Raw genomic sequence first — 12,021 nt, 5'->3', positions numbered from 1 at the left:
ATGTACACATTCTATAGGAGTGTCAAACTAGAGATTTTACCCAATTGAGAAAGTTCCAGAAAGCTTCCCTGAGAAAAGTGGTGTTGGATTGAGATTGAATGAGTAAATGGCTATTAACTAGGTAAGGAAAAGAGGGAAATGTATTCTAGGCAGAGGGGATTGCATTGCATGTACAAAGCAGAGCACATATTGGTTTGAATTTGATTTTATCCTTCCAGTAAAGGAAGCCAGGGAAGATTTTTGAGAAATAAGGCTGGAGAGTGATAAGTGTATCATAAGATTTATCTTTTCTAAAGACCAAGCTTTAAAAAAAAAAGAAAAAGAAAAAGAAAAAAAAAAAAAAGACCAAGCTTTTGTCCACTGAGATTTGAGAATTTCTGTCTTGGCCTGGAGGCAGGCTGTACTTCTCCTAGGCATAGCCATCACCCTGAGTAGGCCAATGTCATGATGATGACCATTCCTGACCACCTGCTTACCTCCTTATGGTAAGGAGAATGCAGGATTTAGACTTCAGTAGTATACTGTTGAGATTGCCAGAAAGTCAGGGAGGATATTTCGTCAAAGGGTTCTGTTCCTACTCAAAGGTTCTCACTAGCCATGACAAGCAAATTTTGGCATTAGTTCTTCATGGCTCCAGTGGAAATGGAAATGCTTTTTAAAAATGCAAGCTAAGCAATGGGACTCCTTAGTAGCTAACGGCAGGGGATCTGGAGAGTAGACTCAAGTAGGGCAGCCTTAGACAGGGCACTCTGAGTGGTACCCAAAAGCCCTCCTTGCTCTGAGTTTGCATAGCTAATGTATTTTGTTTCCTAACTGCAGAGAACTTCTCCTCTAGAATGTACCACTCTCAGCAGATCTTGCACAAGAGTCCTACACATCCTATCTGCACCCCATTACTGCTTTGATAGCTAACCTCTTCACTTCCTTGTCTATTCTACTCCAGCCACACTGGTTTCCCTTTTCTTCACCAAACACAGCAGCATGTTCCTGCCTTAGGGCGTTGCACTGGTGATTCCCTCTGCCAAAACACTCTTCTCCTACATTTCTAAAGGGCTCTCACTCTCTCACCTCCTTCACATCTTTGCTCAAGTGTCTCCTTCTCAATGAGGCCCATCTGTCTACCTTATTTTACATTGTTACCACATCCTCAATTCTTCCCTTGACACTCCTGTTCTCCTTATACTGGTCTACACTTTTCTTTCTTTTTTCTTTTTTTTTACCATGTGATTTACTTATTTATGATGTTCAGATTTATTGCCTTTTTCCCATCCTCCCCACCCCAAGCATTAAAACATAAACTCCACAAGGAAGGTGTCTTTATCTATTTTGGTCACTGATGTATTCCAAAAATGCATACCATTCTATTACTGGGAAGGCACTCAATGAATATTGTTGAGTTAAATCCCAACATGGCACTTGGCCTCACCAAGGTACCCATACCCGCTCACACTTGTGCCCTTGAGTAGCTTGTAAGCCATAGGCTGAGGCATTCAAACTTGATTCCTCTGACAACATTTGTGAGGTGTGGGGGCTAATCCATGGCTTACACTATTGCTTTAAGGATGCAGTAGTTAGCCTAGCTAAAGGGAAAGTGTCAGCACTCCTACATCTCAGAAGCCCAACCCTGCACAACCAGATATGTATGTATAGGTATGGTAGTTGTGTCATGTGGTCTCTTGGAACCTTGGTTTGATTAACTCAAAAATAAGAATGATGCTATCCTCATTGTGGCAAATAAAATATGTTGTGGATGAATCCCCAGCACCTGGCAGAGAGCCTGACACATGGCAGATATGCAATATGTTGGATAGTTGATTATGAGGAAAAAGTGAGATAATATTTGTAAACTTATGTATACATAAAGCACTTGGCATAGAGCCTGGCATGTGGTAATCATGCATTTATTCACAAAACAAATATTTATAGAGTGACTACTATGTTCTTGGCAAAGTACAATAACTATGGGGATTGTTGAATGAGCTACTGATGTTCAGTCACTGTGAATGTCATGGGCAGTAGAAAGACTTGCATGAGCTGAGCTGAGCAGGAGGTAGCATGAAGAGGGTGGCATCTCTCATGAGCCAGTCTGCCTCAGTATCCTCACAGCACATTGGGCAGATGAACATCCAGACCAGGCATTTCCTTCCCATTGGCATGGGCACTTGAAAGAGCTCTGCTCTCCGAGGTCACTTATGCAGGAATGACAGTGGAGGTCTGAGACTTGCTCTCCCAGGGGTGCCTTCTCTGATTCACTTTATGTGACTGCATACACAAACCAAGCAAATTTATTTTTTAAATTTTATTTATTTATTTATTTATTTATGATAGTCACAGAGAGAGAGAGAGAGAGAGAGAGAGAGAGAGAGAGAGGCAGAGACACAGGCAGAGGGAGAAGCAGGCTCCATGCACTGGGAGCCCGATGTGGGATTCGATCCCGGGTCTCCAGGATCGCGCCCTGGGCCAAAGGCAGGCGCTAAACCGCTGTGCCACCCAGGGATCCCTCAAGCAAATTTAATAAGCACTATGAGCCTCTTCAGCACTCTGGGACCTGGGGTCTACAGTTCTTGACATGACTGCTCACTGCTCCCCAAGTGCTTGGACTTTAAGGGAGGGAGGACCAGGAAGGCTTAGGTACTAACATCTGTCTGCAGTTTCTCCCACAGTCAAGAGTATGTTCTTAATAAGTTAGGACTCCTAAGTTTGTGAAAAATATCAACAGTGAAATAAAAATCAAACTATCTCTGAGGGTTGGTGATGATAAAATCAATTATTATTATTATTATTATTATTAGTAGTAGTAGTAGTAGTAGTAGTAATAGTAGTAGTAATAGCAGCTTACACATTTACAGCACCTACTATGTGCCAGGCAGGTGCAAAGCTCTTTACACACAATACACTCACAACACTTCGAATTAGATTATTAGCCCAATTTACAGATAACAAAACTGAGGTTTATGGAGGTTTAGTATTTTGCCCACGATCACACAGTTAACAAATGCCCAAGTAAGAGTCATCCTAAGCAGTCCAACTCTAGATGGCATCTGCAAAATCCGGTTATGGTTGTGTGGAAAAGGGTCTTTTCAAGTATCATAGAATGTCCAGCTGTGGAGCCTGAGCAAGGGACCCAACCTTTCTGGACCTCCTATAAGAGCATCAGCCCTTCAGTGTTGTTGGGAGTTGATGAGTTAGTATATGTAAAATCTTTACATCCACCTCTGGCATGTGGTAAGAACTCAGAAGTATTAGGAATTACTGATGTGATCAAATAGCCTAAACCTAAGAGCTCTAGGCAGAACCCACCCCTTATGAATAGTCTAAGTACATTCTTAAATGGGCATTTTGGCATCTACTTCAAGCTTAAAAAGATAAGGGGACCTCCCAGGTTCTGGAATACCCTTCTGCTTGTCACTCTGAATTCTTTCCTGAACTGGGTGGGGTATGTGTGGACTCAGGTAGACTATCCAAAACTCAAGCTCTACTGCTTACAAGCTGTGTGTTTTAGGCTGGTTTATTCCACACTCTGAGTCTCAGTTATGCCCCCTGGAAAAGGGAGGTGATCCTGCTATCCATACTACAGGGCTGCTGTGAGTACACTGGGCAAAGTCCCTGAGAAACACTGGATACATATCCTGGCACAGAACAAACACTCAATTAAAAGGGAGTGCTTTTAAAGCCAATTAATCATTGTCTTTAGAATCATATCATTTACAACAAGGGTACATCAATTTGTGTGCTTCCCCCCCACCCCCTTCTCTGTTGCCTACAGGGTATGGGGAAGGATTTCAAACCTAAATCATCAAGGAGCCCATCCTTCTCTTTTGCTGTCTCTTTTTCCACAAGAGCCCTTAGTTCAGGCAGAAGCCTAACTCTGCATGGCTGGGGTTTCCCAAATGTGCCCCATGATACCCAAAACCAAGCCTGTCGTGAATAATGAAGGCTTTGTGCAGTTTCCCAGGAGCAAATTGAAGGGCTACACTCAATCCTTCCTGGAATCCAGGAGTGCATTTTCATGATGCTGAGAAAGAGAAAAAACAGCCTTAAAAAAATTCCTTATTGGAAAAGTAAAGGGAAATTTGGGGAGCAAGGTATCTAAGAGACAGAAAGAAAAATTTAATCCACTATGCCTGACAATAAGGCCTCTGGCAGCCTTGGCTTTGCAGTAATGCCAGGCCATTTTAGAAGAGCTGGTCCCAGAGGGTAGCCACCAAGTCTGGAACCCGTGGCAAATACATAATAAATGAAATCACTTTACAAATCAAGATAGAATGCTATCATCTATGGTCTCAGGATTTTTGGCCACCAACTACTCGAAATCATCAAAAGAGGTAAAGGGCAAGGCAGGATGTAGCTGTTATGCATCCCCACCCCCCATGGTGGGGGTGAGTGTTTCCTTAGCTGCTGACTGACCTGAGACCTTTGGATCATGTATGCATCGTAGCTGGACCCGTGGTACTTGGCCGTAATATCTGGGCTGTAGCCAGCATCACAAGTGCATGGTATATTCGAGCTCAGGGGCTGTTTCCTAGGTCTATATACCTGTGGGAGAAAGCTACAATGGTTAGGTGCAGGAGGGGAGGGTGCAGGGCTCACAGGGAAGGAGTTAGGAGAAAGCAAAGAAAGGGGCTTATCTTGACTTTCTGTGGCCAAGTGGGTGGAAAGCCCAGTGTAGAAGATGCATAGCCCCAAACAAAGAGGTCAGATGGAAGCAGTTCCCAACCCCCAGGGCCAGCGCTAGCGAGGCATGCTGCTCTGTGGAATGACCCCAATGTCTGGCAGTGACTGGGACCCTCCTCTGCAGGAGAGGGCACCCAGGCATGGCATTGGTCTCTCTCTCTCAGCAAGGCAGCCCTATGAGAAATGGACTCTGGTTCAGGGCCAAAGGTTGACTCCTCCTTTCTGAGGAGGGAAAGAATTGGCCCAATTGTGAGGTGAAAGGGTTTGTTTCTTTGGCTTCCCTTCCACTCATCTTGTACACTGTGCCCAGATCACCCTAGCAGGCAGAGAACCAGTCCTGGAGGCTGAAATTGATGTGGACACACTCCATGTGGTATCATATGGCATTTAGAAAGCTTCAGAGCCACATGTGCCCAGAACTAAGATGTGACCTGTTACCTTGTGAGACCACAGACCATTGAGCCATAGTATTTGCTGAGTTGGTTTCATCATGAAGCTAGAATCCAAGTGAATTTCTTTTAACTATTTGCTTACCCAAAGCCCCCAAGTTATATATGGAGAAGAAATAATGTCTGAAGATTTCAGGAATGATTTTGTAATATGCTTCAGGTACAATTTCCATTCAAGCCACTTTCAGAAACCCCTCCAAAAAGAAAAGAACTACTTTCTATACAAGTTAGGACTTTGCCCCTCCTTCCTTCTCCCTCAGAAGAAATAGACTGGCCTAGAGAGGAGGAAAAAAGATGGATAACTGGGTAAATAGGTGATAAAAAGAATGTTTAAATAATGGCTGGGGAGGTCTCCAAGCGTAGTCTGGCAGTACTAGGGGCTGGGAGATGTTCCTTAGCCAAAAAGGTCCTGAAGGAACTAGTTAAAGAATCAAAGTTGGAAGTATAGAGAGAAAGAAGTATAAAGAACTAGATGAGGAGAGTTACTGATGGGGCCCAGAAAGTGAGCAAAACAGAAGGTAATAGCTCCAATGAGAAAGAAAGTGCCCAGAATTTAATTCATAGTTTGTAAGATTTAGTCAGAAGTCATACAAAGTCCACTGGAAGGAAGAGACCTGAGAGCTATTTCTGGGGAGATGATGCAAATACAAAAGAAAGGAAAACAGAGCTGGCTGCAAACCACACAAGCTCAGGCACATGCACATAAACACAGAAAAGCAGTAAAGTGATGTTCCAGCAACAACCTGGGCCATTTCATTCCTACCTGGTTTTAGCTGTTTGAGCTGGCACGATGGACATGGGAGAATGAAGAGTAGCTAAACCCAGAGAAAGCACCCAAGCCCCCACACCAGCAAAACACACCTTTCGTGCAGGAGGCCCCACCTGCTGTTTTAACTGATGGACGAGCCGATCTTTTTCCCTCTTGAGGGCCATGACTTCTTCCTGTGTCTTTTTCTTTTTGGAAGCAGACAATTCCAGCAAGGCAATATTTGCATCTTTTTCACTGATTGCCGCAAGCAGCGCTTCTTGTCTGGTAAAATAAAGATTATTGCGATAATTTTTATAAAGTGTAAAAAAAAGTTGTCATTTATAGTTGAAATGAACCATAGAGCATTGTCTTAATGGGATGGAATCATGGACAATGTTTAAGACAAGCTAACTCTTTGATTTTCAGAATGGACAAAGTAGTTTGTGTCAGAACCCCCGAGACCCATGCACTGCTTTCTCTGAAGGAGCCATCTTTCATTGGCTTCATAGACAAAGCTGCAAGTTAGAAATGGAGGGAGTCAATCTGAGCATTCACTTCTAGGACACTTTAATCCACCCATTCATCTGTCCATCCATCCATCCATCCATCCATCCATCCATCCATCCATTCATCTATCCATCCACCCACCCACCATTTGCCAAGTAAAGTTCTAGGTACACCAAGACAACCCAACAAAACTGGCCAACAATTTTAATATAAATATCATTTTTTTCATGCAAGATTTTCTTCTGAAGGCAGACATAGATATTTGATAGGGTGGTCCTTTCCATTTTCAATGTAATTAATGATGCTTTTCTGCCATTCCACCAAATACCATTCCTTCCTCAGTCTAGTCTTCCTTATCTAGTAATTATACCACCACCCACTGAGTAACCCAAACACCAAGCCTAGAAGTCATTCTTGATTCCTTCCCTTTCTTCTCTACCCAGAGGCAACCCATTAACAACTTCAGTAGGTTTCACTCCAGAAGACATTCCTTACCTAAACTGATCAACTGCTACCAAATTTCTCCTAACCACCAGCATTCACTCCTGCAGCCCACTGGTCTCCCTGGAACAAAACCCCAAGTAATCTTTAAAAATATTATAAATCTGAATTCTACCACTCTGCTGATTGCAAAATCCATTGCGTCACCCATTAGACTTGATAACCAGACCCTTTATTGATGCCTGTGACTCATTATACCAACTGGCCCTGACCACCACTCTGAGATCACCTTGTGCCCCTTCTCCTTCCATAATCAGTAGACTCCAGCACATTTTGTGTCCAAACTTTTTCTAGTCCTTGAAAATGTTATACTTATTTTCACCTCATAAGCTTTGCTTTTGCCATACCCTCTGACTGGAATGCCCTCGCACAGTTCTTTACCCTTCAGGTCTCAACTCAAATGCATCTTACTCAGAAAAGCCCTCTCTAGCTCCTTTACCTAGCAGTGACTCCCTACCTTCTACTTTGTGCCCAAGCCACTGTATCACATTATACTTATTATACTCTTTCTTCATAAAACTCTTTGCTATTTAAAAGGATCTTAGACATTCATTATTTGTTGTCCAGATTTGGCACTCCATGAAACTGGAACCTCATCTACCTTGTGCACCATCAATTCTCTGGCTTATGAAAGAGCACTAAGCACATAGTGAGGGTCAAAAACATTTGCTCAAGAAATATATGTCTACCTTGTACTTTAAAAAATGTCTGAAGATATCACTGTACAAATCTTCCTTTCATTTTTTATTTTTATTTAATTTTTATTTTTAATTTTATTTTTTAAAGATTTATTTATTTTGAGAGAGAGGAAGAAAGAAAGAGCATGAGCAGGGGGAGAGGCAGAGGGAGAGGCTCTTACAAGCAGTGAGGAGCCTGATGTGGGGCTGATCCCATAACCAATGAGATCATGACCTGAGAAGAAACCAAGAGTCAGACACTTAATTGACTACACCACTCAGGCACTCCAATTTTTAATTTTTTTAAGATTAATTGTATTTATTTATTTGAGAGAGAGAAAGAGCTGGAGGAGGGACAGAGGGATAGGATCTCAAGTAGGCTCCACACCCAGCACGGAGCCCTACCTGAGGCATGACCCTGAGATCATGACTTGAGCCAAAATCAAAAGCCAGATGTCCAACTAGCTGAGACACTCAAGTGCCCCAAAGCATTGTAATTCTTTTAAAAATGAGAGAAGACCTCTTATAAGACGTCGCAGTCCTGGGAAAGTGTCTGTATTGGGTATTTTCTTTGCATACAAGTCCCAGGACTAAAACCTGGTCATGATCCTGTTTTATCTTTCTTTAATTCCCAGACTAGGCCCCCTCCAGACCAGGCCCCCTCCAGATGTTTGAACAAGATGGTCATTATTTGGATCTCAGATTTTCTCCCTTTTCACTGCAGGGATTTGTATGGACTTTTCTGGGCCCTGCTAATGGCAGGCAGTAGGAGCTTCTGTTGGAGGCTCAGTCAGACATATGAGCAGCAGAAATGTCAGGGACTATGTCCACTTTCCAGAAGAAAACCAGTGCAGCCTGGACTATCAACAGCAGCATTCAAATCCAGCTTCACACAGCCTGTCTCCTTCTGGATAACATCTTGAGACAATAGACATGCTTACTGTTCACAGCTTGTGCATATTTGTACATAAAGCCAAGCTGAAGAGGCAGCACAGCCTTCAAATCAAAGGGAGCCTATTTGCTACCTCCTCCAATATAACTACCACACACCTAAGGTGATTGCATTATTTTACTCCACTCTGCCCCAAAGTGAAATGTCCATATGATGCTTTTTTTAATGGAAACAACCTAAGAAATTATTGGTAGAAATACTGGGAATTGATCATAAATTATGCTGCATCTCCACATTTCACTCTTTTTAAAAAAAGATTGTATTTATTTATTTGAGAGAGAGAGAGAGCAAGCATGCACATGCAAGCAAGAGTAGGGGCAGATGGAGAGGGAGAAGCAGACTCCCCACTAACCATGGAGCTCAGCATGGGGTGTGGGGCTCTGAGATCCCAGACTCCCAGGACTCTGAGATCATGACCTGAGCTGAAGTCAGATGCTTAGCTGACTGAGCCACCCAGATATCCCTCTACATTTCACTCTTTACAGCTATATGCTGCATGTAAAATGCTGACTAAAAAAGATCTTTGAAAACATTTGTTGAGAGACAATTCTACACGTGTCTCATATTTCCGCCCATTTTACAAGCAAAGTCACTATCTTCTTTTCTCACTATCTTTCCAGAACGTTTGTATAGTGAATAGCCTTAGAAGACAGAGGTATTTTTTTCCTTTGGATCAGAGGGTAGACATGCTTACTGCCCTCATATAATAGTATCTCAATCCAGAGCAAAGAGCAGGCATGTTACTGCCATTATAAAAGATTCAGATTCCGTAGATTGAGGATTCTTCTCTTGCAATGTAATCAATCCACTGTAGGTACAGCTATTCGTCTGGTCCATCTGCCTTGCTTCCACGGGACTTAAGGAAAGGAGAATTGACATAAATATACTGATCCTACTCTCTGCACCTTGAGCAGTGAAGTCCTTTGTTTCTGACCTCAAAGTCTCTGGTCATCTACCTACATCCATGAAACCGAGGCAGACTAACCTATTAGCATGCCAATAAGGAAAAATCTAGAATCCTCACAGTTCTTGATGTGCATGTGTATATATAAGATCGCCAAAACATAAAACTATATTCATAGAAAAAAATGGGAAGGAAAGACACTAAAATGCTAATGGTCATTACCTCACGTTGGTGAAATAGGTTGGTTTTTGCCCTTTTCTACCCATACCTTCCAGCATTCTTCCCATTTCTCACAAAATATCATGAGAGTAAACATTAAAAAACTGTAAATGAAGCTTCTCAGTCACCAAAAAAACTGCAGATGCATGCTTCAAATACTTGGCATATGTGAAATGTGTTCATTTTCCCATCAAGGTATTTATTATGTTCTCTCTGTCCCTCTAGTCTTTATGCACGGGTTAAGTGCACGCACAAATACTTTCATATACACATGTCTAGTACAATCTACATCATCTCCCACTTAATTGTAAGCATTACCTAAATAGGTTCCCTGGATCAACTTTTATATCTCTATGTCCTATGGTCCTTTTCAACCCATTTTCGTCTTCCAGGTCAAAATTAAGAATTAACACAGCTTTAATAACTGTTACAAGTCATCAGTCTAAAAACTGATCTTTCTTTCTTTTTATATTGACTGTTGAGATTTCTTTTTTAAAAAAATATTTTTAATTCAATTTGCCAACATAGACTCTTCTAAATTCCTTTTCCAACTTAAAACTTATATTTCCTCTTGTAATATCATTAAAATTCCCAATAAATTAATTTCTAACTTTTGGTTTTTTGTTGATCAGAAAACTGTTGATTACAAAACATATGTCAATTCCAAATTCTCTGCAGATGTTATTGCCAAATACAGTCCCAAATCCCAGTATCAATTATTATACCTCAAATACATTTAAATCATTTTTATAAAAGTATATTTAAAACCACTACTCATCAACATTAATATTCATGCAAAATAACCCATTTTCTTCTTTGTAACATTTTCCTTATTTTTTTTTATTTTGTTTTGTTTGCTTCAGGCTAACAAATCTATTTTATAAATGCTGGTATTATACAATCATAGAACTATGAATAAGGTTAGTGTAACAAGAATCATATATATATTTTGAAATCCTCCTTTATATGTTAACCATAAACTACTGATAATTTCCCTTAAAATAACTTGATTGAAATCTATGTTCAATAATTCCAGTCTATTTAAAGCAAAGAGTAATTGGTAGAAAAAAAGTATATAAAACTAGAAATATGAACATTTTACACTTTAGGATGTTTGGAAAAATGTTCTGAATATTTTAAGACTTATATGGCCACTACTTATTTGTACAGGGATGTCAGGCAAAGCAAACTCTTAATTCTAGGGTGACAGAACCACTGCATTTGTGGCTTTTTTAAGCAATAAGCTTTATAAAATGAATTTTAAATAATTCTTTATCAAGCTGATACATTTCAACTAATAATTTAAATCATTGTGAGCTAATTCTGCAGAGTTAAATGGGTTTTCATCATTCCTGCTTTAGTAGTCAGGGGCTTTTTGAAGATACTGAACATACATTTTTTTTTTGAACATACATTTTTTAAAGATTAACTTCATTTGCCAGCCATATACCAGATTCTATACTTTTTGCAATTCCCATAAGGCAATTTGCTAATACAACTACTACACCTACTGACAAATACCTTACTGAAAATACACAGAGGCCTGTTCTGAGAAAATGGCAAACATTGTAATAAATTAGGAAGCTTAAATGTTACCACTGTTTTTCTCCCCAAAAGGGAATTTTGATTCAGTCTTTCAAAGTCTGGGAAAATGGAAATATTTGCATTTCTAATGTCCTTTTACATCTACATCTTTAAAAAAAATCCTTAAGTATAGAGTGTATCTGTGAAAAGACATTTGGATATAAATTGGAATCACAAAGAAATATCCTCATTGTTTTCTCCATCAAGTGAATCATCTTCTAGATTCAAGGCCAGATTTACATTGCTTCAGAAATTGTTACGGTCCCATCAATCTGAAGAAAGTTTCTAGAAGTCTGAAACCACCTCCAACACTTAGTCTGTCCTTTCTATTCATAGACAACATGAAAAGAACATATTTCCTCATCTTTAGATAGTTAGTGGGGTTAAGTATATGCCAAAGGCTTGCAAAATTATCTTTAGAACACTGCAACGCTTCAGTATACAATTACTAAGGTGATCCGTCTATGCCCCAAAATGTAGCTTAAAATATGAAAAAGAAGCCCAAATAAGCTAGAAAGGAAGATAAGATAATGCAAAGAGAAATAAATCTATAAGAGTCTGCTGAATGCCAAGCTAAGAAAGTGGACCATAGACAGCATTTTATCAAAGTGCAGCCTAAACAAACGTCAAGGGGAATAATTTCTTTAACAAATATGGGCAACAATGAAGTAAAAAGAGGGGGGCCTTTTGTGCCCTTATACACATTTAGTCAGGGTTAACAATGGATAAAAATATGTGCAAGAACACATTTAATAGCCCTATGCTGTCATTCAGTTTGTAGGAGGTAGTCAAGATACAGCTAATAA

General features: G+C 40.4%; 1 protein-coding gene across 36 annotated transcripts in view; it reads right to left on the bottom strand.

Moving 5' to 3' along the window:
• The window catches only part of ERC2 (ELKS/RAB6-interacting/CAST family member 2), a 906,155-nt gene that overhangs the window by 208,159 nt on the left and 685,975 nt on the right, over window positions 1–12,021 (bottom strand). For all 36 annotated transcript variants that reach the window (XR_011994371.1, XR_011994367.1, XR_011994370.1 and 33 more), the window contains one exon: window positions 6,006–6,153. Coding sequence is in view for 21 of the 36 variants with exons in the window: in XM_072720744.1 (XP_072576845.1) it covers window positions 6,006–6,153 (148 nt within the window). In the remaining 15 variants the exon portion in view is untranslated. The remainder of the gene's footprint in view (window positions 1–6,005; window positions 6,154–12,021) is intronic.

Source organism: Vulpes vulpes, chromosome 9 (assembly GCF_048418805.1).
Source record: "Vulpes vulpes isolate BD-2025 chromosome 9, VulVul3, whole genome shotgun sequence".
Taxonomy (NCBI): Eukaryota; Metazoa; Chordata; class Mammalia; order Carnivora; family Canidae; genus Vulpes; species Vulpes vulpes.
The sequence above is the reverse complement of the archived record's forward strand: the minus strand, read 5'-3'. Positions and strand labels throughout refer to the sequence as shown.